This window comes from Taudactylus pleione, unplaced genomic scaffold (assembly GCF_031769625.1).
Source record: "Taudactylus pleione unplaced genomic scaffold, aTauple2 ptg000021l, whole genome shotgun sequence".
NCBI classification, from domain to species: domain Eukaryota; kingdom Metazoa; phylum Chordata; class Amphibia; order Anura; family Myobatrachidae; genus Taudactylus; species Taudactylus pleione.
In genome coordinates this window covers 12,261,858-12,289,485 of record NW_028284423.1, presented here as the reverse complement: position 1 = coordinate 12,289,485, position 27,628 = coordinate 12,261,858, and the positions used below count along the sequence as shown (strand labels likewise).

Here is a 27,628-nt window from a genome sequence, read left to right as displayed (position 1 = left end):
TTATTCCAGTTTCAAGTTTGGTTATCAAGTCTCCAATTCCATCTAGTAATTCAGTCTGGTTTTACCACAGAGACTTGTTCATAACTACCTCCATCGGTCTCAAACCAACCTATACTTCAGTACATAATCATCGGTCTCAAACCGATTCAGTTCTACAATTAACATCGGTGTCTCCATCCAATTGTCTCCAAACATCGGATCCAATCCAATTGTCTCCAAATATTGGTTCCAATCCGATCCTGCTTCATTAATTCTTCTACATCGGTTCCTATCCGATTCTACCACTACAGTTCCAATTCAATTTCCAGTGTAAACAAGTTGTTCCCTACTGGTCTCGCCTTCATCACCTCCAGCAGTTCTACTGCCTCCTATCTTCCCTCATTGCATGCAGAAGTCCTGGCGCAAGCCACCCAGATTCAATCACGCATCTGTACAAATGAGCAGTATGGAGACTGCAAGTAACCGCAGAACAGCATGCAGAGGTTACTCTGCAGATTGGAACAAATACATATAAACAAACCAGTGTTATACTAAATTATGTTTATTAGCAACAGCTCACGACTACTATCTGTAAATTAGGCATATAGAGCAGCCCGTGCTTAAAGAATAAACAATCACATATGTTTCTTCATAAGATGTCTGGAAGATCTCAATTCTTAGCCAGTATAAAAGGCACAATCAGGGCGGCCATCAGTGTGTTATACAGCATTTCCCTTCCTTGTCTCTTTGCAGGTGTGCGTGGAGCCCCTTCGCCAGGTGCATTGTCAGAGGCCCTTGTTCTTCTTGTTCCTATAATACACAAGTATCAATTAGAAACACAGCAAGTGTATTGTGCGAGGTGTTCCTCCTATATTTACTGACAGTTATCGGGTAAATCACGGGACACGGGGCCTGATTCAGAGCCGGACGCAATTAGCGCTCGCTCGTCCAGAAAATAGGGGTGGCTATTCAAATCAACCGTTCGCTCTTTGCGGTCTGTTCACGCCTCTAGGTCTGAACGAGCGATCAAAACTTGCGGTCGTTTTTAGAAAAAATACGCCCCCTGGCCGCTCGCATCCTACGTCATGTCCACTATTTATTAGATTAATCGAGTACATCGACCAGGGTATGAGCTGCTCGCTATTCTTGTGGTTGGTTTTTGCTACCACAATTTTCCGAGCAGTTCTGGCTATAAAATAACCCAGTGACGTGCTCAATGACGCTGCTGTTTTAATTATGCACACCCATAAAATGCCCGTTTTGACCTTTAAGCACACCTGCGATCGGATCTCCACTCCCCGTTTTCAAGCACCTTCCCCTGTTACCACCCACATACGCCTCTTTCTGTCACTCAAATTATCAGGCATTTGCTACTTTGCGAGCACATGAATTTCGACCGCACTGACTGGTTCGCGCATGCGTATAACGATCCGTACGCATGCGCAGTTGGGCAAACATCGCTCGGAGCGAACGAGCGGCCGCTTACGAGCGGCTCTGAATCAGGCCCATTATCACTACTCAACACATAAAGTTATATTCTACAGGATATATTACATGGGTTGGGTACGGGATGCCGATGGTCAGAATACCGACTGTCAGCAGCATCCTGACAATCAAAATCCCAACAGATTTAGGTAAGTATTCTAACCCTTACCCTAACCCATCCCTCCCGCAGCCTAACCCTAACCCACCCCTCCCGCAACCTAATCCTCATGTCCTGCAGCCTCTACTTCTCCCTAGTGCCTAACCCTAAGGCTCCCCCTAACCCTAATACTTACTGCTATAATATTTTTATTAACAGTGTCTTATATAGCGCTTTACAATTAGAATGTGTCGGAATTCTGATCGTTGCGATGCCGCTGTCGTATTGTGATCATTGGTATCCTGACTACATCCCATTTTACATATAATCATATATTCATTCCATTGGTGTCGGTTGCTAAGTTTGCACGCACCAAGGAATTCTAAGTATAAAGTTAAAATGTGACGTTATGCTGAGACAAATGGGCATATGGCACCTGCCCCCAAACCATCACTCACCCAATGCTAGTGGTGTGATTTGTTCAATGTGGTTCCTGTCCTGTTTGGGGCCTATGGGCCTGATTCATCACGGATCGCAACTGCAACAGTGTACGCAGATCGGCCGATGGTGCGTACAGTACTGCGCATGTGTATGCACCGCAGTGCGAGAGTAAGCATTGCGATAGCACTTCGATCACTTACGCAGATACAAAGCCATCACAGATCGAGGGACGGGACATCAGCGTTTGGGGGTGATGGGGGAGTGGTTGTATAAACGCAGGTGTGCATGCTCGTTTGAATGCCGTTTCCTGGGCGTTCATAAATAAGCCACTGCGACGGCATTCGCAGCCTGAGTACAATTGCTTGAGTTGCAATTTCTGAGTAAGGTCAGACCTGTTGTAATTGTGCATGAGGGGCCCATGTTACTTGATGGTACCGATGTACAAGCAGGTCTGCGAGGTCTTACAGATGTGCAAAAGCGGTAGTGGGCTTCTCTATGCTAGCTTTGCGATTGCAAACATTAGCATATTTTTGCAGCAGATCTGCGTGCGTAATCACAGCTGCGATCGCAATATGGATCCATAGTGAATCAGGCCCTATGTGTATTATCTGGATTTTTAACCCACAGGCAATGTAACAGGATATTGTGGCATATAGTCACACTTAGGTGAGACCAGAGAGAGTTGGGTCCAGAGAACTTAGTGGTCTGAGCTTCAGAAGAATCATTATGTTTCTTACCTTGGCGAGGGGGCTCCCTCATTTGCTGATTTCCGCTCCGCACACCTCTTCATGTACCGACCACCATCTCGCCCTAGAAGATGGAGGCCAGTTGATAATCCCCCTCATATAGAGGTGACACCAGTTGCATTGCCACCAGTGTGCCTTTTGCGTTTCCTCTTCCTAAATATTGTGGTAGATCTAATCAATAGTAGAAATAAAAAAAAGCATATATATACCAAAATCCGATTCATATATACAAATGGTGACATTTAGTGATACCTGGAACATGTCTCTACACCCATGAGCAATCTCTGCATTTCTTTATTGAATTACCATCTCCAAGCTTTTATATCCTGCTCCTAAGGGTTTATCAACTCTGCTGTTGTATATCGTTGCAAGTTACCTCTGCTATTCAGTGATTATCGACATTTGCTGTTTTACCATCTACTTGCAATATATACATTACCAGCACTGCTCTGCAGTTACCCTGTGTAGGTGCTTTCAGCATCTATGACCTATTCCTTTATATTTTGCCTTGTCAATACTACTCCAGCCAATTATTCTGCGATCACCACAATATTGTATAAGTTCCTATTGTCATGAGTTTTAAGACCTGGCAGCATCCTAAGTACCGGTAAGTGTACTCTACTCTAAGGGAACAACAGGCAGTTGTTATAGGTAGAAGACCTTTGTGGTGTAGCTCTACAAATACTCTGGTGTTTCATAACAGTTTCTTGGCATGTTACCGGCTTGTGTGGACACACAGCACCCAGATATAGGCAGCCTGATCCGGTCTCCTCAGGGCAAGGTAGCATTCTCAGGTCAGCACGAGAAGGGCTATAATGACAGCTTCACTAAACACAATGATAAGAGTTAGGGAGAGTTATAAGACAGACTCCATAGGGACAGTGGCAAATCAGCCATGCCATGTAAATTGCTGTCATGTAAATGGTATCATCAATAAGTCTATTGTCTTTTTGGAACACGTCTTAAACCCTATGTTGCTTTATTGATCATATAATGAAATGTGAGGAAAAGGAAGGCCCTAGGTGTATAATACAGGGAAGAGGCAGAGCGCCCCCAGCGATGGTGGTGTACAGTACAGGATGAGGCAGAGCACAGCACCTCATACACGGAGAGAGGCAATTACACAACAAGTGATTATCAGCAAGCATCTGCCCGCCAGATTATATAAAGTCACCAAGAACCTCTATTGTAAAGGTGCGTACCCACTTGCCGATGGGGTAACGACAGTACGATTAAGTGTACAGTCGTTCCTTATCCCCTGTAGTGCCTACACTGAAAGATATGTAGTTCAGTACAGGCACCCTCCCTCATCCCCGAACATGGCCGATCTGTCGTTATCGGCAGATTGACCGTCATGTTCAGGCGACGATTGATGTCGGAAATGACCAGTGGGAGCGTGCATCGCTGGTCATTTCAGACATTATACTGCCTGATTTATGCACGATTAATGAATGATTCAACGATTACGATGTCGTAATCGTTCAATCAGTGTTTAATTAGTAAGTAGATACGCGGCTTAACAGTTGAATGTGCTTATAGCAAGTGAGCTGGTTGGGAAGATTTGAAGATGCACTTCTAAGGTTTCCGACATAGTAGAGAGCAAGACTGGAAAACAGTCTGTCATAATTCAGCATGACCAAGTGTCCATCATACACATACAGGTGGCAGTGACTGTAAATGGGGAAATCCAGAGATATATGATAGAAAATATAGGATACCAGACAAGTACTGAGGACTCCTGATTCCCAGACTATAAGTGTAAAAGCCTTTAGGCGTCATGTGCATAGAGACAAATCATGTACAGCAACACCAGTGTGACCTTCATACAGCCCGATCCTCTGTTGGGTAACAGCGCCTGGACCTCAGCCATGATACATCCTTATATCACCAGGTTACATAGTACATCATAGAATCCAGGTGTGATTAGTAACTGTGATGCTGAGCAGCCATGTCTGAGCCATTTCTCCCCTGCTCCCCAGCAACCGTCCTCACCAACCCACATACTGTGACATATAAAAGGGCATTTCCCGTACTCGTATACAGACTTCTCTAGGACAAATTTCACAGACCGTTGTGGCCCACTGCTGAACAGTGTGTGGATGGCGACCATCCAATAATGTGCTCGGCATACTCTGGCACAATAGCTCCTGTACAGCAGTGACAGTATGTTTACCCCCTGATCATTTGTCAGCCCAGCTGAGAATATTGACTTTGGGAGGGATGTAGTCAGGAAGCCGATGGTTGAAATGCCGACCGCCGGCTTTCCGACTGTTTAATTCCGACAAGGGACTAATGATAGGCGTCAAAATCCCGACGTCTATCATTATCCCTACGCCGGGAGCCCGACGCCCAGCATGCCGAACGAAGGGAAGCCGGGCGCCGAGTGCGGACAGCCGCAGGGGGGTTAGGTTAGGGGCTACCGGGGGGGACTTAGGGTTAGGCAACCCCCCGGAAGGGTTAGGGTAGGGGAAGGGGGGGGTCAGGTTTAGGCACCCCCAGGGGGGGGGGGGGGTTAGCCACCCCCCCAGGAGACTTAGGTTTAGGCAGCAGGGACCGGGGGGTTAGGGTTAGGCACCCCTAAGGGAGCATTAGGGTTACGGGGTGGGGGGGGTGGTCAGAGAAGATTAGGGTTTAGCAGTGTACTTACCGATCGGAATTTAGATGTCTGCTGGTATTCTGCTGTCGGGATTTGAACCGCCGGGCATAGGTCTGGCGGTCATTCATACCTATCCGCTTTGGGATGGGGATCTGCACTAATGATATATATGGCTCTAATGTTACTCAGAATGACAATGTTACTGGCTGCAGTAGTGGGATAAATGCTGTGCACTGTGTGTGGTACCAGGCCTAAGGGAATGTTTATGTATCTGACTATATGAGCCCACAAGTCACCAGGAATCCTGACAATATCTTACCACATATTGCTGGCTGGTATGTAACCTAATGGTAACGTGTGTGCTAGGCCTAAGGGAACATTATGTATGTGACTATATAAGCCCACTAGTCACCAGGATGTGACCAATATCTCACCTCATATTGCTGGCTGGTAAGATAGCCTCCCATCTCATCCCACATAAATGGACTTAATGCCTGACTATATATTCACAGTTATATTAGCGCCAGGCAGGGTGTTTGTTCGCTCCTTTTCCTTTGCAAATTCCTCCATGTGAGCAGAGGTATCCTGTATTTTAGACACAGAGGTATGCACAGATCATCTCATGCAACAGAGTCTGTAATGCACAAAATAATAAGCTTGTTACAGTGAGAATAACAGAAATTACACACAATTAGTTTGTGAACTGAAGTTTATTTTATGTTCCCAAAAATGTACCTTCTTCATCCCTTGATCTTAATACAATACTTCTCCAATGCTGCTATGTACTTTGGCCCCAAGAGGCTGTGGGAGGTGGGCACGTGAGGGGGTGTGAGAGGCATTTAGGGAGCATGCGGAGGGGTCGGCGGATCATGTGGTTGATGAATTTATCAAATACCTTCATTTATTTGTTTTCAGACATGCTTGCCCAGGCATGTCTGTCTCATCAAACACGTCAGCCCTCGCTTCGTATGACCAATATAGTAATCCATGTGGCCATTATAATACTACATTGATAGAATTTCTAAACTATCCCCTATATAATAAGAGTCTAGAGCTGCCCCTGCATTTATCAAAAGAGCATATAGTTACATCCCAATAACTGGAATGAGGCTCGTTATACTCCTGTCTCTGATGTTACCTCTGAATACATTTCCTCATGTCCCCTGATGTATGCACAGTGCAAATATAAAGCCGGGTACACACTAGATGACATTTTAAACAAATTTGCCGATGACGACCAATCGTTATGACAAATTCTTTAATTCATTCAGTGTGTACGCACTATTTCACTAACGATGCGCGCTCCCGCGGCTCACTAGCTACATCCTCTGTCGTCTGTACATGCAAGTCAAATATTGCTGCAATAATTGCTGGCAGGTGTACAAGCAGTCATCTCAATCACACATTCTTCTAACAAAGGGTTAGCGCATAAACACAAGTTACCTCTACTAGATTTCTCCTAGGCAGCTGCTCCAGGATAGGTGAAACAGGGGCCACCAAACTGTTTTCTCCGGCTACAGCATCCAGCAGATCTGGTTAGAAAAAAAAAAAAAAAAAAAGAGTAATATCAATGGTCTGATGCAATTGCATAAGAGGAGGTGAGAAATTACAGGTGGCTAAAGCAGAAGCACTTATTTTGATTCTAGTGAAAATTCTAAATGCAAACTTAGTTTTCACCTACACTCATTAATAACACAAGTGCAACACAGAGACATCGGGAAACCTTTCTGCAGTGTTGTGCCTCTTCATGCCTCATCCTCACTGTCACAGGCTAGAGGAGATTCTGCTGACTCAGAAGTCACATAGAACCTGTGTTTTATAGCGCTTGACATTTAACTTATATAAAACCCTGCTGATAGGATGTAGTTATGTTCCCAGCGGTTGGGATGCCAGCACCGGAATCCCGACACCAGTCAGAATCCCGGCGCCAGCATCCCGACCTCTGACATCCTGACGGTAAGTATTGGGATAAGTGGTTAGGGTATACTTGCCTACATTTGAAAAAGCATTTCAGGGAGATTGTGAAAGCACCACCCATAAGTGCGGTGATAAAGTGGGCATGTACTGCTACATTTGAGGGGCGTGACATAATTGATATACATCCATATGTAAATGAGCCCCAAAGCAATTAGTAAGATCTATTTGTTGATGAAAACACACTGATACTTTTCAGAAAATGCATGTAGCCATAGGGATCATTGTGCCTTATAACCAATGCAGGGAAATACTAATGATCCCATTTGAATGTTTATATCTCTGTATTTTTTTAAATATAACAGCTACATAATGGGGGAAAGGTGCAATCAGGGAGACTACTAGACTCTTCAGGGAGTCAGGGAGATTGCTACTATTTGAAAGTAGTTGGCAAGTATGGGTTAGGCACTAGGGAGGGTTAGGCTGTAGTGAGGGGGGGTTAGGTTTAGGCTGCAGGGGGAGATTTAGGTGTATGGTTAGGGTACTTACCGGTAGCTGTCGGCATTCTAACCCAGTTGATGCCGCTGAGCGCCGGCATCCCGTACCCGACCAGTTATTACAGACTGGCGACTTTTTCTTTACATGTAATTTACAATTATTACTGAAACTAAAGGTAATGCTCGCCCCTTATGTAGGTTAGAGGGCCGCACATGCGACACTGTAAGCGTATAAAGGTGTCCATTACTGCCCTGTGTGTAAATGCATAGCAGGCAGCCACTTACAGATTTATATCTTGCATAATACTTTCTGTTAGTTTTTAAAAAGATTTGGTGTTTAATAATACATTCAAATGTTATTTTCAGTGTAATAGTTCCATTACCCTTTTACCCCTGAATTATGTATTAGCTACCCCTGGGGGTACATGTACCATTGATAGAGAATAATACCTTTTTTGCATATAAACGCACCTGGAACTAAAAGGACTTGGTGACTTAGCCCTGGTAAAGTAAACAGCAATTGGCTTTCCTTGACGAAAGGTGCATTTTGATGTAGCGGCTGTGTTGCTATTTGGTCATGAGAGATACCCTTACACACTACATTGCATGACCTGTGAGAGCAGATATGTGGTCTAAGACAATGTCCTCGCCAGATGTTGTATATTGGCAAAACGGTGCATCACTCCTCTATTACAAAAACAGCTACCTGTATAGACCAAAGGTAGCGGTGTAACTATACATTTTTACTTCCCCCTGCCAAAAAAAGTTTCTGGCCCCCACCATGGCATGTTGGTAGGTGGGTTTCTATGCAATTTGGCTCCCAGTGCAAACAGTTAAAAATGCGCCCCCACCCGCCATAGACATACGACACGCACTCCAAAAAAGTGGGGGTCCTCGCTGCAAGGAGCGTGGCCTTGCAGGAAAAGACTACCTTATACCCCAGTTTTGCAATCTGCACACCCAGACATTGGCCACCACAGGCAAAAAAAAATTCCTGATTCATGCCCCTTACATTATTTGTCATTTTTCCTCCGTACAGTGATGCCCCTTACACATTATGCCACACACTGTAATGCCATTAGACATTATGCCACACACTGTAATGCCCATTACACATTATGCTACACACCGTAATGACCATTACTCCACACACTGTACTGTCCATTACACATTATGCCACACACCGTTATGCTCATTCCACACTCTAATGCCCATTACATATTATGCCACACACTGTAATGTCCATTCCACAATATAGAAAGTGAAAAACTATTGCATCTCTATAGCGCTCCCTATAGGACATTCCACAATATGCCACACACTGTAATGCCCATTACACATTATGCCACACACTGTAATGCCCATTACACAATATTTCACACACTGTAATGCCCATTACACATTATGCCACACACTGTAATGTCCATTCCACAATATGCCACACACTGTAATGCCCATTACACAATATGCCACACACTGTAATGCCCATTACACATTATGCCACACACAGTTATGCCCCTGACACCAATTTATGACCCACAGTAAGGCTTGCAATTACTTTTAAATTACCTGCTCGTTGTCAGGGGTTTCATGCTCTGGATTCCATGCTCATTGTCAGGGGTTTCATGCTCTGGATTCCATGCTCATTGTCAGGGGTTTCATGCTCTGGGTTCCATCATACTCATTGCCAGGGGTTTCATGGCAGAAGATGCGAGGAAGAGCATTGGCGCTGTGACATTTTAACTATGGAGCCGGCTGCGATTGGCTGCTGTTTCACAAGCTGTGATTGGCTCACGGTCGACTCTATTAGTTCAAATGTCTAGCCAGCCTTCTCTATGCCCTCCCAGGCCAGCCAGCCTTCCCTGCGCCCCCTCTTCAACTCTAGTCCAGCCAGCTAGTCTGTCTTCCCTGCCCCAGTCCAGCCAGTCTTCACTGCGGCACCCAGCCAGCCAGCCTTCTCTGCAATGCCTCTCCCCTAGTCCTGTCCTTTGCCCCCCCAGACCAACCAGCCTTCCCTGCCCTTTGCCACCCCAGTCCACTTTTCCCAGGCCAGTGCCCACGCTTGTCCAGCCTTCCCTGCCCTGTGCCCCCCCATTAATGTCCCCCCAATAATGTCCAGCCTTCCCTGCGCCTAAACAACCCCCCCCCTTCCACCATGTCTAGCCAGCCCTGGTTTATGGTTTCCGGGAGGTTAGGTTTAGGCCAGGGGAAGGGGGGGTTAGGGTTAGGCACCCCCGGGGGAAGATTAGGGTTAGGCACCCCCCTGTGGGACTTAGGTTTAGGCGGCGGGAAAGGGGGGTAGGTTTAAGCACTTGGTGGGGGAGGTTAGGGTTAGGCACACCTAAGGGAGGGTTAGGGGGTAAAATTAGGTTAGCAAATACTTACCTTGGACGATCAGGATTTTCACCCCTGCCGGTCTGAAGCTGTTGGGATTTGAACCGCCGGCCGCATGTATTCCATAAAATTTTATATATTTTGCAAATTGAGTTAATTTTTGGGTGTTTCGATGGGATATTATCCTGCAGTTAGTGTTTTTATGTGTTTTTTTCTTGTTTTTCTCTTTTTTGAGTAGTATTTTTGTCATCCTCTGTCAAGGGGATGGTTGACACCTGTCAGATTTTGTTAGAATTGGCCTTTATTATATATTTATATGCTTATTTGTAGGGATGAGCGGGTTCAGTTCTCAGAGAACCGGACCCACCCGAATTTTGGGGATCCGGGGCGATCCGAGCCAAGCTCGGATACCCCTGCCTGCCCCGGATCCCTCACCAGAGGCAAAACCTTGCGATCCCGCTGTTGGATCGTGAGGTTTTGTATTGAGCGGGCTTAACGCTGATTGACTCTCAGCCAATCAGCGTTAAGCCCATTTAATATACACACAGGAAGCAAAAGAAGATGGTGCCTGCCATCCCCCGCTGCCTGACACCGCCGGCACCCCTCGCTGCCGACATTCCCAGCTGCCGACACTCCTGCACTGCTGCCCCACGTATTCAGGACACTGTTAGCGACCCCCACACTGCCGGCACTCCCACACTGAGTACACCACCAGCACCCCTGCACTGCCTACACTGGCAGCACACATGCACTGAGAACACCGCTGGCACCCCAGCTCTGCCAACACCGCCAGCACCCTGCATTGAGAACACCCCTGCACTGCCGACACAGTCAGCAAACCTGCACTGAGGACACCGCTGGCACCCCCGCACTGCCGACATCGCCGGTACCCTTCACTGAGGCACTGCCATTCCATGTACTGAGGACACAGTCAGCAACCCCTGCACTGCCGACACAGCCAGCAAAACTGCACTGAAGACACCGCCGGTACCCTGCACTGAGGATACTGCCATTCCATGTACTGAGGACACCGTCAGCAACCCCTGCACTGCCGACACAGCCAGCAAACCTGCACTGAAGACACCACCAGTACCCTGCACTGAGGACACTGCCAGCACCGCAGCACTGCCATTCCATGTACTGAGACACCGTCAGCAACCCCGCTCTGCCGACACTGCTGTCACAGTAAGTGCACTATGGGTATATCCACCCCACACTGTATCCGTGTTGGAAATTACAAGCTGAACTGCCACATGTTAGTGCCACCCACTGTGTTGCTTAGCTTAGTCAGCCAGCTAGCTGGATGCAACCTTTTGGCCTTAACTAGATTAAAAGAATATTATGAGGTGGTCTCAATTGATTGAAATAAAGGTTATTGAGGTTAATAATACTGTAGGAACAAAGACAGGCCCATTTTGTGTTATTTTAGCTGTTTTATGATATTTTCAGAAAAATCAAGATCCAAAACCGAAAAACAAACCAAGGAAAAAAATCCAAAACCAGATTCAGATCCAAAACCAGGGGAGATACAGATCCAAAACCAAAACACGAGGGTTGGCGCACATCTCTACTTATTTATATTCCTTTGTATAATCTGGCTATTTTGTTTTGTTTTCACTGTTGTCATGGTTACGCCAAATCACTGCCGGTTTCTGGGGGACCAGGAAGCAGCACGGTTTAGGCGTCTGTTCCATGTCTCCCTTTGGCCTGGTGATGCATTAGCATGAGTGCTTCTGGGCTTTGTTTTGTCTTCCCAATGGTGACTTCTGGGACTCTGTGGCCCGCATGGAGGATGGCGTCCACAATGTAGCAGGTGAGTCCAATGACTATATACTGATTTGACGCCTTTCTCCCTATCAGGTAGCCTGTTTTATCAGTATACTTATGCCCTTGAGGAAGGTGGATGTCCACTGAAATGGCCGTTGGGTCACTGATGTATTCCTACATATCTGCACAAGGCACCGATAAGGAACATGCTGGTTTATGCTGCTATATGTGTGATATGTTTACATTTTTGATGATATAATATGGCTACTTAGTTAAATACAACGTAATCTATATGGTGGTGTGCTGGTCTCTTTGCTTCTCTGAAGCTAAATATGGTCCTATATATTTATATATAAAAGTGTATATACTCTATGTCCCCCTCACCTCCCATCTGTTTTCCTCACCTCCCTCAAGGATCGGACTGGCCCACATGTGTACAGGGGAAATCCCTAGAAGGCTCCACTGCCTGAGGGCCCCTTCCCCTCCTCTAAGTGTAAGTAACTTGGTGGAGCAGGATGAACTTGGGTGCTTGGTTTGTTTCCATAAAAACTACACCAAGATTATCACTCTTGCCAACCAAAGTGGGTGGTCCTGACCAGTGGAGGCTCCAGAGGTGGGGCTGCAGCACAAGTCCAAAATTCATATAGGGGAGCCACCCCAAACATCTTCAGCCAAGACCTACTGGCAGTTGGTGTGCCTCACCTATTTGAATTTTGGACTGCGCTGCAGCCCCACCTCTGGAGCCGCCACTGGTCCTGACACACCCATGTCCTTTCCTTTATAAAGTGGCCATGTTCTTTGCATGTCCTCTCTAATGGTTGGCCAAGTATTTCTATGGTGGCTGTCCATACTCCCTGTAGCTGGCCACACCCCTTAAACTTGGGTCCTTACCACTGCATTCCCCGGTGAGCCCTTATAACCCAGTCCGACACTGCCTCCCTCACTGTCTCTCATATCTGTCCTCCTATACCTTCCTTGCAAACCATACAGCATCAGGTCACAGGACTCCACCCACTAGATACTGCGCTCTGACGCTCTTCCAGGAAACACAGCTCACCTAGATAAAAGGGTGTATTTGCCCTGAAACACTGGTGTTTAGAAACAATATAAGCTTAAATCAACACTGAGTGTCGCTGATTATTTCTCTATTACCTACGGCATGGAGGGCACCGAAGCAGCCTCAATCACTGTAACAGGAGTACCGGGCCAAACAAATTTTTTTAATATATATATATGTGTTCCCTCTAGCTCCGGCGGCAGGCAGGGCGCCGGAGCTAGAGGGGGCAATCGCGCGCCCGAAAAGGGGGCGTGGTCATGAAAAGGGGGCGTGTCTATAAGACACGTCCCCTTTTCATCATACTTGGGGGCGTGCCCGGCGCTTACAGACATGCCGGGCAGCCCCCAAGCGCTGCAGAAAGGGAGAATAGATGCCGGGCGCATGCGCCCGGCGTCTATTCTCCGGCGGTGACCGGGTCACCGCATGTTTGTCCACCCGCGGGACACTGCGTCCCGCGGGTGAGAACGGCTCCCACAGGCTGTTAGGGCAGGGCGCTTTTTGCCGTCCTCCTGGAGGGCAGGGTGCTTTTTGCCCAGCAGGAGGCGTCTGTAGGAAATACACAACCCCTGCACGTACGATCCGGGCGCAGCATCCGTAGACGCTACCTCAGATCACCATCGTGAAAAAGTTTTCCCAGGTGCGAATTTTTTGCAGAAAAATGCATATCCTGCAATCTGTTGCCAAAGTTTTCGCATTTGCGAATTACTTCAAGAAGTTTTCATGCAAATGCGTTTTTGTAACTGGACGGTGCAAAAAATGGGAGTGCGCATAGACAAATAATTGAATTCCCTCCTAGGTAAGAGGATCCCAAACTTTTGCATTACAGTCCAGGGGGTCTTTTCACTAAGCCTTGGAGATAAAGTACCAACCAATCAGCTCCTGTCATATTTAAAACACTGTAAAGTGACCGTTCGGAGCTGACTGGTTGGTACTTTGTCTCTCTCTCCACGGCTTAGTGAATAGACCCCCAGGTTTTAAGGATATCCATGCTTGTGGCCAGATTCTTAAAGCATATTGATTGACCTACTAATGAAGTCACCTGTGCTCAAGAATGGATATCCTTAAAACCTGTACTGTAATGGCACAGTTTGGGAACCTCTGGTCTAGATTTAAAGGATAGCCATACTTGAGCACAGGTGAAAATGAGTTACTCTGTTATTTTGATTTACCCATCTGTGCTCAAGAATGGATATAATTAAAACTTGAACTGTTAGTGTGCCTTGAGAACCGATGTTGGGAAACACAGCATAGACCTCACCTTCATTGCTAAAAAACTAAACCAAACCCTCAATGGTTCCGATGTTCAATATTCGATTCCCATCCTTAGTGACCAGCAAAGTCCTTGCGACACTTCTGAAAACATTCCTTGAACTGTCTGCTGTTGAATTTATTCCGGTTTACTTGTGTGGTACCTCCATAGTTATGGGATTATTCCTTAGTAAGTTAGGGGTTCGCTTAGGTGTCCTGCAGCCCCAGTCAATTTTTTTTATATACTGTATATCTATACATGCCCTAGGTATCCCTATGGCAGCAGAGATTGAACTTTTAGTGACCCCCATGCAGGCTGTCTGTGAGCCTACGCAGCCCTGGCAGATTGGACCCTGCAACTAGTGACTACTTCAACCCGGGAAAATTCCTTGTTATCTATTGGTGGCCAGGGTCGCTAGGCAAAAGTCCCCAGGGGCTGGGGAGCTGAGGCGGGTCAGCCGGCCACAATTATAAGAGAAGGCAGTGTAAGGGAGTGGAGAGCTCTCGGATGGGAAAAAACGGAGCCACTGTATCAGCCATGTAAGCAGGGAAGGACTTGTGGGTTACCGGCAGGGGAAGCGATGGAGGGTGATTGAGCCGTGATGATGCCGATGCAGAGAGGACCAGGGGTCAGCGGCTGTGGCACCGTCAGAGGAATGGCCACAGTGAAGAGGATCCCTGCTGTGGCAAGCCGGCGCTAGGACCAGGGCCGGATTAAGGCTCGTGGGGGCCCTGGAGCAACTAAGCTGTGGGGAGCACCACCAAACCACACAGAGCCTACCCCCCTCCCCGCCACATGGAGCCTACCCCTACCCCTTCTGATTACTCACCTTCCTGCTCTGTGTTGTGAATGCAGCAGCACAGTCAGCGCTGCTGCATAGAGCGCAGAATGACTCCTGAAGCCAGACTTCAGGGATCAGTGTCACAGACATGATATATCACGTGATGCTGATGAGGGGACTCGGGAGCCGCTCTGCGTTCTATGCAGCAGCGCTGACTGCACTGTTGCATTCAAAACACATATCAGCGGCAGCTTAGCCCCCATCCAGGAACAGGTGCCATTGGGCAGGATTCTCTGAGGAGGTTTTCCACATGTGTGTGTAATATATATATACACACACACATATATATATACACACACATATATATATATATATATATATATATATACACACACACACACACACACACGTGTCTAATAAACACGCACACACATATATATATTATATACATGTAGCAAACTTATATACACAGTTTAAACACATACAGTACATACACACTAACATATACATACACACACTAACACATATATACACACGGATACATACTGTATATACAATAACACATCCATACCATTGTATACACAAAAACACACAGTACATACACAAAAACACATACTTACACATATATAAACAATAAAACAGTATACATACACTTACATTTTATGCAGCTGCTGTTCCCTTCATAAGGCTCCGCCTCCTCACGTCGTAATGCCACGATTCGCGGGTCATATGAGGGCGGGGCTTGTCATATTGGCTCCGCCCCCACTTCAGCGATGGTGATTGAATGGCTTATTGTCTCTCTCCGGGCTGGAGCATAGCATACTGCTTGTGCAGCACAGCTGACAGCCTGCCATATGACTATGGCCCTGGGATAAATACAGCACAGCCAGGCAACATGCGTGTCTTGTGTTATACGGCCAATCTCTCCAACCTTTGGGTTTGCCCAGAACCCCCCCCGCGTGCTCTAGGGGTGGGGGCGCCTCTGTGTGTGGTGCCCCCGGGACAACCGCCCCTGTCGCGCCCCCCCCCCCTTAATCCGGCCCTGGTTAGGACCCCGCAGAGAGCATCCCTGCTGGACAGCCCCGGCGCAGAGGACCCCGACGTGATAGACCCAGGAGGACCCCTGTTGAAGAAAGCGGCTCCTGTAGTGCCAGGGAGCGGCGCAAGGGCAGCACAGTGAGGATCGCAGCTGGAAGACCCCAGCACAGAGGACCCAGCAGTGAGACGGGATCTCGCAGTCTTCAGAAGACCCCGCTAAGAGAGCCCCATCAGAGTGCTGCTGCTAGAAGAGGACGCTGTGACTGGAAGACAGAACAGCTGCAGGCACTGCGTGGACGGCAGTCTCAAGAGGGACCCGAGGGTCCTCTGCCAGCATTGAGAGAGTTGTGTCCGGGAGGAGAAGAACCAGCCTCAGTGGGTATAGATACTGGAGAACCGCTGAGACAAACACGTTAGTGCCGTTGACTGTGAGAGGAAGAATTGCTGCATGACATAAAGGGGAAGACCCGCTGGGAAGGAGTGTCCGCTATTCAGATCCATCTGCTGACTGCTATCCTAGAGGATGTCTGCCTGCTGGGGAAGAGAACCGCTGCCTGAAGAAGAATGCCTGTACCGGGGCCAGAGAAATGGAGGACCCTGGTAGGCCCTTTGCTGCTCCAGTCCCTGGAGGGAGTGGAGTGCGCCCGGACCCTGAGGAGGCAGAGCAAAGCCCGGTGGGGTGGTCAGCATTGGTGATCTTACAACACAGTAAAAAGCTGTGCCGATCGGGGAGGAGCCACGGTGGTTAGAGCCCCCTGGTTAAATTTTTCTAAACTGACTAGTGGGAAGTTTTGTGTCCGTTCCTTTTAGTTTGAGGGTAGTCATCCTTGGGGATCCTCTTATCCCTGGTGTCCATATCTTTGTGGTACAGGCTGCTCCTTGCTGCAGTTACTGTGTGTCGTTAGGTATGAGCATTCTGTAGGAGGTTCACCCCACCCCTTTGCTGTTAGGTTAGGCCAGTGATTTTCAACTCGAGACACAATACACAAGATTTTAAAATTGCCAAGGCACACAATCTGGATATGCACTGTTTGTGACTAATGGAAAAACAAACATTGGCGCCCCACATAAAAATATACACACATAGGGGCCTCCACAGGAATAAAACACACTACATTGGCATCCACAGGAATAAAACACACTACAATACAAATGCGCTGAGCTGACCACCGCGGCACACACTTGGCAACCACACGCGGCACACTAGTGTACCACGGCACAGTGGTTGAAAAACGCTGGGTTAGGCTATTGTTCCTTGCACCCTAAGTACTGCTGTGGGTACCTCTGTAGGAGTTTGCTATTGCATTTTTTATTTTTGAGAGATTGTAAGAAGCTACAATTCAAAAGAAACATGTTTATGTTTGCTTAAATAGACCACCGATATTCTTATTTAAATGCACTGTTTTGCATTTCTCAAAATTCGTCAATGTCAGGATGACTATTGCTATGAAATGGAATTTTAAGATAGCATTTCATGAGGGTGTTTATTCATTTATGTTTCACTTTGGGCTAACTTCTTGCTATAGTGTTATGGTGGGTACACACCTGACAGATATATCTGCAGATCGAGTGATCTGCAGATATGTCTGTAGATGATGGTCGTTCATACACACTGAAGAACCATCATCTATCAGCAGCCGCGGGCCTCGCTGGCCAGGGGGCAGACCCGCAACTGCCGCTGCATGTGTTCGGGGGATCTACAGACATATCTGTGAACGACTTTGTTCACAGGGAATCGGCGGTTCGATTCCCGGCAGCGCCTGGCTGACCAAAGCAGAGTTCCCAGCAGCGGAAGCCCGACAGCGCTGGAAATCCCGGTCGTCGATAGGTAAGTTTTGACTAACCTAACCCCCTAACCCTCCTTAGGGGTGCCTAACCCTAACCTCCCCCCCCCCCCCCCCCCCAAGTGCCTAACCCTAATCCCCCCTTTCCCCGCTGCCTAAACCCAAGTCCCCCGGGGGGGTGCCTAACCCTAAGTCCCCCCCGGGGGTGCCTAACCCTAATCCTCCCGGGGGGGTTATCTAACCCTAAGTCCCCCCCAGGTGCCCTAAACCTAACCCTTCCCCCCCTGCGGCTGTCCGCTCACGGCATCCCTTCAATTGGTATGCCGGGCGCCGGTCTCCCGGCGTCGGGGAAATGTCAGGCGTCTACATCTAGACGCCCGGCCTTTCACCCTCGCCGGGATATAACTCGGGAAGCCGGCTGCCGGTATTAAGGCAGCCGGCTTCCCGATTGTATACCGTTCACAGACATATCGTCTTTACACACCGGTGGGCAGGAGGTATTTTGGCCGATCAATTGATCAGCTAGTGTGTACCCAGCTTTAGGCTGAAAGTTAACAGAGTTGCGTGTACTTATCTGCCCCGCTGAGATCTATTTTTATCTTTGCCAATATTTTGTAGTAATATACGCGTGTAACGTCATGTCTATGTGATCATCTGTCCATGGTTTCTAAAAAGAAATGTATTTCTTGTTAATGTGCTTGCTAAAACCGTAAAAATGTATGCAAATCCCTATTTTCTTTCTAATGCTGGACGGTTTGCTACAGCTGCAAAAGTGTATGCAAATCCCTATTTTCTCTCTAATGCTGGACTATGTTTGATAAATCTGCAAAAGTGTATGCAGATCCCATTTTTCTCTCTAATGCTGGACTGTTTGCTACAGCCGCAAAAGTGTATGCAAATCCCTATTTTTCCTATAATGCTGCATGGTGTTTGTTATAACCAGGAGTTTGGTATCTTTGCAGAACCTAGTTGTTTTAATAAGTTGCCATTGAGTTGCAAGTGTTGTTACAAGCCTCATAAGGAAAGCTGAGATAATAATGTACCAAATGTACTGTTATGTGTCATTTGTTTCTCGCATAATAAAATTGCGTTGTACCTTGCAAATGTGTCTGTCGTTGTGTCCGATAAAAAGGGAAACACATTTCACCCAGCTTACCTCTCTGATCTATTCGAACCTGGTCCTTAGTAACATCTGAACATTACACTCGGTTTTACAGCAACTCTGAATCAGGTCAGTATAACAAAGGGGTTAACAGTAAAGCTGGCCACACACTAGACGACTCACAAAAGATGCAATGCCATCAACGATTTCCACTGAACTCCCCCGGGAACTCACCGGCACTCCCAGACAAACCATATCTTGTATAAACTGTGCAATCTGACAAACGACCTTTTCTCGTTAACGAGATTGACAAATCTTCCCGGCAGTAGGGAAGATCTGAAGATACGACGAGCGACGACGACCCGCGGATGTTATCGCTCCTAGAAACACAACGATTTACACAAATTTGGACGATTATGGTGCGTACACACTGGGCGATTAAAGTGGACGACTGAACGATAACGATATCGTTATCGTTCAGTCGTCCACTTTATCGTCCATTTTTAACACAAAAAAGATGAACGATGACGACGACGCGCGTTCCCGCGGGTCGTTCGTCATCCTCGTTCATCGGGCTGACATGCAGGCCAACCTGACGACCTCGTCAGGTTGCTGCATGTCAGGGAATGGGTGAGAGAGCCCGGCGCTGAACGATATCGCTAATGATATCGTTCAGCGGCTGTGCTCAATGTCATGAACGACATTGAGCACAGCCTGCCGGGGACACACTAGACGATATCGCTCAGGGAGCATATCGTCTAGTGTGTATGCACCTTAAGTCGTTCCGATGCATCGAAATCGTGCAGAAAATCGTCTGTGTGGCCAGCTTTTCTCCCATATGTGCATCTATTAATTTTTACAGCGCATTCTCCAGAGCACTGCAAATAACACTCTCATCTATTACACATAATACATGTAAGGACAATGCACACGCCAGTCACATACCAGTAAGTACTGGCTGTACCACACCACCCTCTAATGGTGAGGAAGAGGATGATGAGCCGTAAATGCGGCTACAGAACTGTATACAGGTTATGCCTCCGCAGCATGAGCATCCGCATTCTACCACAGCATAGCCTGGCACTGCCGCTAACGGCGCCATTTATAATGATGTCTGACAACCTTCATGGAAACGGCGTATGTCGGGAATGTGATGTGAAACCTCAAGCAAAGTTTATCTATATACCGGCCTAGCGCTACCAGGCATCCACCGCCTTCCCCATTCAGGGACCATGTGACCTCCGTACGGGCCGCTCTGGTGCTGTACGTGCGCGCTCTTGGGTGCAAGCGGGTACGCGCAGGGGGACGGAGCCTGGCAAGAGCAGAGCTGCAGCGATGACGTCACGGGGAGCCGGCGGCGCGCGGCGGGGCAGTAGGACTAGAGCAGCGGAGATGGCGGGAGGCGGGAAAAGAGCACCGAGAGCCGAACGGCAGGTGAGGGGGACAGTCCGCGGTGGCAATACGGGAGATAATAAAGGAGAGCCTGCCGTACTCTGCACCGGGCTCTGGCAGTATGCTGTGCTCCTGCAGGTCATGTGAAACACAGCTGCTGACAGGGTGTGCTGGGACCTGTAGTGCGGCATTAGTTTGCCTGTAAAGTTCGTGATCACTCTATGCGCCGCCTTTGCCTATAGCCGTAAAATGTGATTTGTTTTACCCTATGTGAAAATAAAGGTAATGAGTAAGAACGAATCTGTGCCATACAGGTGGGTGACAGCGTATCATATACTGTGCATATACCTACAGTGCAGCAGCAGCACCATCAGGTTACCTATGGCAATGCCCCACTCCACCACCCAGCATGTTACCTATTGCAATGCCCCACTCCACCACCCAGCATGTTACATGTCTTGTGTCCAGCAATCCCCTACTGGTGGCGGTGTCCTTTGTTTATGATACAGTCTGACGTTTCCACGCTTGTGTCTGTATGACCCACATCTCCGAATGAAGCTTGTTCTGGGCTTGTGTGTCTTATAGGAAGCTTTGGCTTCTGGAACTCACTACAAGAAATGCCAGGAGCGGATTGGCCATATACCCTACTGTGACTTGTCTCGGAAGGCCGTTGGCATAATGGGAACTTGTAGTGGCACTGGGAATTTCCAAGTGTCCGTGTCGGGCGCACTCTATAAAGTGTCCCTGTCGGGCGCACTCTATAATTTACATTATATGCAACTTCTGACCAAATACAAATTGACAATTTGGATGTGACATTTTATTCCCAAACTACACACTATCTGATGTATGGTATGATATATATTGTTCTGCCGCGTATTGGAATGTTATATTGTACACATCTAGTGTTCCCGCTAGGCTGTTTTAGCAGGGAACCGCGCCCTGCCCAATTTCTGAAGTGCAGAACGCGCCCTCCCCTCCAGCGCGGCGGCCCGCTGAGACAGCCTGCGGGTTCTGCCTCCACCCGCGGGTTGCTGTGTCCCACGGGTGGTCAAAACGGCGGCGCAGCGGTCACAGCCGGTGAATAGACCTCGGACGCATGCGCCCGGCATCCATTCACAGTGACCGCAGCGCTTGGGGGCTGCCCGGCAAGTCTGTTAGTTCCGGGCACGCCCCCAGGAGTGACAAAAAGGGGACGTGTCATACAGACACGCCCCCTTTTCGGACGCGCGCAAAAGTGCCCTAACTCTGGGTCCTGCCTCCCGCCGGACCTAGAGTGAACACTACACATCGTATAGTGTGTATGCCCAATCCGTCGTTCACTGCATCTTCCCATCTGCTGTTCTGCACAAGAATGATGTTGACGTGTGCTGTTACAATCAGCATGTATACATCGTGCCGTCGTACACCTGATCATGCAGTGTGTACGGTGTGTGAGATGTATCGGTACGTTGCATGGCTGGGTCGTATGGTATGTACCCAGCATAATTGCCAGGTGCTTTAGGAGAGATTTCCAAATCCAGACTAATAAATAACGGTTGCCCATGGTACGTAATTGATGCAAAATACTGTATTAGTTTGACATTTAGTGTATTGGGGCGATTTAATTCAGCGGGAGTTATTCAATTCAGTGCGCTGTTCAATCTGATACTTACAAGTTAAGTCGGAGAATGCCGGTTCTCTTAATTTAACCTGGCTGTTTAATCACAAGAACCGGCATTCTCCGTCTAAAGTTCCGGCCACGAGGCTATTAGCACAGTGCTAAGCCAGAAAACAGACATAGGGCCATATTCAGTTTGGAGCGAAAAGCCGTTCTCTGCTAAACCTTTTTGCTGATGACATCATTTTCGCTGATTTGAGTTATCCCCGTATTCAATTTGTCTGACTTTTCGCATGTGCGAAAAGTGAATGTATGACTCTGCGATAAAGTATCACCTATAAATAGGTGGCGTAAAAAAGTGCAGAATTGGTGTTTTGGGGTGCAGACTTAAAAAAAAAAAAAAAAAAAAACCTGCACCACTTAGACAGTCCCCTAAAGGTATTCTATGTAAAAAAAAAAAAAAAAGTACTTTAATTTTGAGGGCGAAAAAAAGTAATTGGTGGACAAACTTCTAAACTAGCGAAATAGACTCAGGGGGTGTCCCCAAGTATGCGCCAGGTGCTATGAAGACCGTTTAAAGTCCCGACGTCCCTTTAGCAGGGCTATTCGGGGGTATCCATAATGAACCCCCATGTCAGAGCATCTTTTGGGGGGGGGGGGGGGGTCAGGCTGATTTCCCCAAAATGACAGGACTTCGCCAAATTCGTTTTCGCCGGGTCCCGTTTTTGCCGATTTGTAATTGAATACGCAGGGACGAGCGCGATAAGTTTTCGACCTGAAAACCTCCAATGACAGCGAAAAATCCGGCAATGGACTTTTTGCTCCAAATTGAATATGCCCCATAGTATATACCCATCATATCTTAATGAACTGAACTGTTAGGGGCTTCTTTTGGCCTAGGACTGCATATTTAGCATCATCCCTAGGATGATATTTTAATGTGTGACTTATTTTTTATTATTCTTATTATAATAGGCTGGCGACACAGTGAAGGAAGATGTCAAGAAAAGACGTTCTGACCAGTCAGATGTACCTGTCAGCCTGCGGCAGGAGGTGGAACACCTGTATAAGCTTACTATGCCAGAAGATTTCTATAAATTCTGGACTTTTTGTGCCGAGATTGACCCAGAGGCACCATGTGGTAAAGAAAAATAAAATAATTAAAGGGTATACATTTTTTTTTTTTTTTTTATGCAGCAGAGTAAAATATCCTCTAGTCATGTAGCACTTTATTAGAGCAGTCAGGTGTGCATAGGGAAATGGAAAAGATCATAGTCAAATTTAATTCAATTTCTAATAATCCTTTTTAGGGCCACATTGGCTATATAATTTGAATATATGCTGCAGTGGCTATAATCTGGATTACAATTCAGAACAGTGACATGCAAACAAATATACTTTAAGGGCTTTGTCCTCATGCATCTACCTTGCTCCAAAATAACCCCATATGCCTTCAGACCCCACTTGTCACAAAATGCCACCACAAGCCTCAGGTCCCTCATAACTCTAAAACACACCTAACTGCCCCTCAGCCCTGCCTCATGTGCCTGAAAATACCTGCGCAGCCGAGCCGCAGAAGAAAGAGGGAGGGTACCTGACGCGGAATGTACTGCTTCCTTCTCCTCCTCTGATTGGTTGCACTGCCTGACCACCCTCCTATGTGCTGATAGATTTATTCTCTGCTTGATAACAATAAGTCAGAATGGGGCCACAACTGAAAGCCACGCTAGGCCCCTGGTTCTCCACCACTGTTTCTTGAAAATGTACACAGAAAAGAATTAGCGTTACTGATTTGTAAATTTTTTTGAATATATATATATATATTTTAAATAACAGATCAGGACAATCTTCCTTATGTAGGGTACACACAACACCGATGGCCTCACAGATTGGGCAACCGATATTGGTAAGCATCCACACTTGCCAATCGGCTGCACAATATGTCTTGCCAGGCATCACAACTGGGTGGGCATTTAAATATGACCGCCCAGTTGTGAAGTCAAAATTGCTGGTTTCTGTGGCCAATATATGGGATGGTCGGTCAACCGAGGGTGCACACAGATATGAACTATATGTCTTTCATATATATTGCATCTGCTGCGTCCTTTACCATCACTCTGTTACCTCCCACAAACGCTTCCTGACTGCGAGTAAGAATTTGCTGCAACCAAATTTAGATGCGTATAGAGAATATCACTGATCTGCGGAATTAGGCCCATAGTGTGTACCCGGCATAAATCCTGGGGATGTTGCCATTATTAGATTGGTTTAATTTGTTTGCATTTCGCATTAAAAAAAATACCTCGGGAGCCTTCTAGTTATGTGGCTTTTTATTTTTTGAAAAGAAAGGAAGGGGGATGGGGGATGTAATGGAACTTTGTGTCACTCCAGATTATGTTACAGTATACACAAGGGATCCTTTAGATTAATCCTTTGCTTCTATTTCAGATGTACTGAAATCCAGCCTTGGCCTTCAGCTTGTAGGCCCTTATGACATTATGTCTGGCAAACACAAGGCGGCAAAGAAAGATGTTAATTACAATCTACACTGGAGGTTTCTCTATGACCCCCCTGAATTTCAGACTATCATTGTAGGGGACAGCAGAACGCAGTTTCACATTGGGTACTACAGGTGAGGTGTTGTAAGTGGTTTTTAGCACAACATTAAACCTACATTGTAGATTAAGTTAATCCCAGTAATTCTGCCAGTAGTTCTTTTTTAAATAGATTTTTTTTTTTACATTGCCTCTTATGTCTTTTTGACAATACAGTACTACATTTATATTACCCTGCTTTATAAGACCATCTTTGTTTACTACTGGATATATTCCCTGCAAAAAAAATTATTTGTGTCACCCTCTTTATAAACCTACCTTTGCTATATTAACAGTTATGACCCTTGCAAAAAGGGAGGTAATGCATGTATGCTGCAACCAATTTACAATCATTATTTAAACATCTACTATTTTGTCAATCTGAGACAATTGTAGTGCGATATTATGTAAATTCCTCAATACAGCCATTCTGAATGCACTTCATATAGTATGCTCATTCAATGTAAATCCTATGGCCTGTTTATACTGTACATTTTGGAGAGTAGTACTATGTAACTACTCGCCGTACATTTTTTACTTGTACAGTTTAAACTTGTGTTTAATCCCTAACCTTTAGCTACCAATATAAAGTTTTTTCACTTTTAACACTTTATTGTACAGATTCAATTAAGTGCAAGGTCCTGTAGGAGCCTCAGGTGATGTGTCTCAGCTACATTCTTGATTATTGAAAGAGATTCTGACAGTACCGGAATACCTGAAAATGAGAGCACCCCTTTAATTTCAAGATGGCCTTTATGGGCTACAGCACCATCAATTCATACTTTTATTTTTCATGAAATTAAAGTTTCTCTTTCATCCACTAGGGGACACTGGAGGTGCTTACGCTGGGGGTATAGAGGCGTGGTTAGCTGGAGCTGGAACTAATTAATTCAGAAGTGTGAGGCTCCTCCCTCTCTATTCCCCACCAGCCCTCAGTTTAGAAAATGTGCCTTAGGAGCTGGTCACTATATGCTGTGCTCCAGCATTACATTTTATTTTATTATTTTATAGCATCTTTTACACAATTAGGCACCCTTCGCCACCTATACCAAAGGTGGGGTCCGGGTACCTGGCGCCCTGACTTTTCTAAAGTTCAGGAAGGAGTGCACAGTATTTATTCTAAAAGCAACTGACAGCTCCTTATCGCCACAGCACATCTCCACAACAAGAAGAGGAGAGTGCTGACTTGCCGAGAGAGACTCCAGGGGAGCGCAGTGAGTATGTAGCTGCGCATCCCCCGGCTCCCCCACGCTACCATTGCTTGTAGCGTGAGACACGTTCTGTATTTTTACAGAGTGCATGGTTTATTAGCGCACAGCGCTGCTCCCTGCCATACCTCTTATACTCTCAGCCCCCAATGGATAGCGCAGCACTGCGGGGCTGACACAGGGAAAATGCAGAAGCCATATTGGACAGTCAGGCAAAGCCTTCCCATAAAGAAGGGGGCGGAGCCTAAATCTGCGGGGGCGCTCTCTCTCCATACTTGCGGCATACAACTGTAGCAAACAGCGTGTCTGCCTTTTTCAAAGCTTAATGCAGCCTCCGCTGCCCAGCGCTTGTAGTACAGGCTGTGTACATACATGGCACACAGCGCTGTTCCCTTCCTTCAACTCAGCCCCCACTGGACACGTGTTTTGCTGAGGCAGCAGAGCGGGGCTGACAGTAGATGGTAATGGCTACATAGAAGCCACTTTAGCCACCCGTAGCATGTAAAAGGGGGCGGAGCCTAATCAGACGCTCTCTAATCGGCATGGAGCTGTTACAAACAGCGTGTCTGCCGTCTTTATTAATGCATGCCTGCATCTCTCCCTTTTTAGGTAGTGTTGCATTTGAGTAAAGTGAAGGCTGGATTCTCCTTAAAAGTGAAACAGCTCTGTGGCTCAGAGAGCTAATGCTCAGTACACAGTGTGTGAAAGTCCTTGGTTCAGATCCCAGTGAGATAAATTATATACACTAGAAGGTGTATAGTGAGCAGGGGAGCTAATCTGTAGGCTGTGGAGTTTTCTCCTCTGTTTCCCACCTATAGTCTAAATACAGTCTGTATATATGTGTCTACATAAATGACAAGCAATAGGCTTCTCAAAAGCTGTTTTGGTTGTTCTAATATAATAACAAACAAACTAAGCCACATGCTACTGGCTCCACATTATGTCATCCTTGTTTAATAATAGCGGAAGGGAAGCTCAGTGCTGAGGTTACACACTGAGTGCGTCACATGCATGTGAGGTTACTTCCTCCGTGCCTCTGGGAGGGGGAAGAAATAGATTCCTTTCCATAATTGTACGATGACGTCATCTGCCAGTGTCCAACGTCATTCCCTACCATCCAAGTGAGCATAGAGGGGGAATACATCCTTGTGGCGAGCGATATGAGCCACCGTACCCACAGCGTGGCGAGCGATGCGAGACCGCAAGGGGCCGACTTTCTTTTCCTGGAAAGTGTGGGCAGAAGCCTCCACTTCTGCCCTCACTCACGTCACTTCCAGGTACAGCTACTGAAGGGGTTTTATGCTCTCCCCTCTGGAAAGGTCTGAGATGGGCCCCTTGTTGCCCTCACAGGGCATCATCTGTCAAAACCAGAGGATATAGGTACTGCGGCTACTGTACCCTCCATTTTCTATTACAAAAAAGAAAAACCTACTCAAAAGCGTCCTCTGACTGTCCTGCAGTCAGAAAAGTCAGACGAGGAACTCGACGTTCATGAGGATCCGTGAATCAGAATTTAAAATCTGTTCCTGCTACTCAGAAATTTTTAATCTTTTTGGTAACCAACCAAAAAGGTTGGCTGTTTTTCCTTTCTCACAACAGCTTTTCGTATGGTTTTCAGCGACCTTGAAACAACCGGATAAGAGGTTACAGATTCCTCTTCGTTTCCCCCCCAGTTACCCACTTTTCCATCATAGATAAGGAAAAGAATAACATATTCTCCGGTAGATGCGTCTGTTTTTCGTCTTTCTAAGAAAACTACGCTTCCAATGCCGAGTGCTACGTTACTTAATAAACACCTCTTCTCTGGCGGTCTGGCAGGTCCTAAATCTACCATGGGGACCCCCTTATCGTAGTTGGAACAACACTGCGATCTATTTATACTACAGGGGTGGGTTCAACTTAGAGCTATATTTGTTAGCGCCTGGATTAACAAAGCGGTAGTTGGCTGGGCGGAGCAGTTGAATACG

The 27,628-nt window shown here is 46.9% G+C and overlaps 1 protein-coding gene and 1 long non-coding RNA gene across 5 annotated transcripts in view; one reads left to right on the top strand and one right to left on the bottom strand.

Moving 5' to 3' along the window:
• Positions 1-560: 560 nt before the first annotated feature.
• On the bottom strand, positions 561-20,117 carry LOC148539714 (uncharacterized). 4 transcript variants are annotated; one of them, XR_015869907.1, is made up of 6 exons: positions 20,054-20,117; positions 6,788-6,876; positions 5,779-5,978; positions 3,468-3,575; positions 2,740-2,919; positions 561-789 (listed from the first exon to the last, which is right to left on the bottom strand). It is a non-coding gene; the product is annotated as an uncharacterized LOC148539714 (long non-coding RNA). The 4 variants fall into 4 exon arrangements; XR_015869904.1 differs by having other exon boundaries at positions 2,740-3,575; XR_015869906.1 differs by having other exon boundaries at positions 2,740-3,575; positions 5,779-5,929.
• The window catches only part of HPF1 (histone PARylation factor 1), a 40,424-nt gene continuing 32,886 nt past the window's right edge, over positions 20,091-27,628 (top strand). The window contains exons 1-3 of the mRNA XM_088448461.1: positions 20,091-20,301; positions 22,835-23,000; positions 24,308-24,491. Coding sequence (XP_088304587.1) covers positions 20,203-20,301; positions 22,835-23,000; positions 24,308-24,491 — 449 coding nt within the window. The 5' untranslated portion in view covers positions 20,091-20,202. The remainder of the gene's footprint in view (positions 20,302-22,834; positions 23,001-24,307; positions 24,492-27,628) is intronic.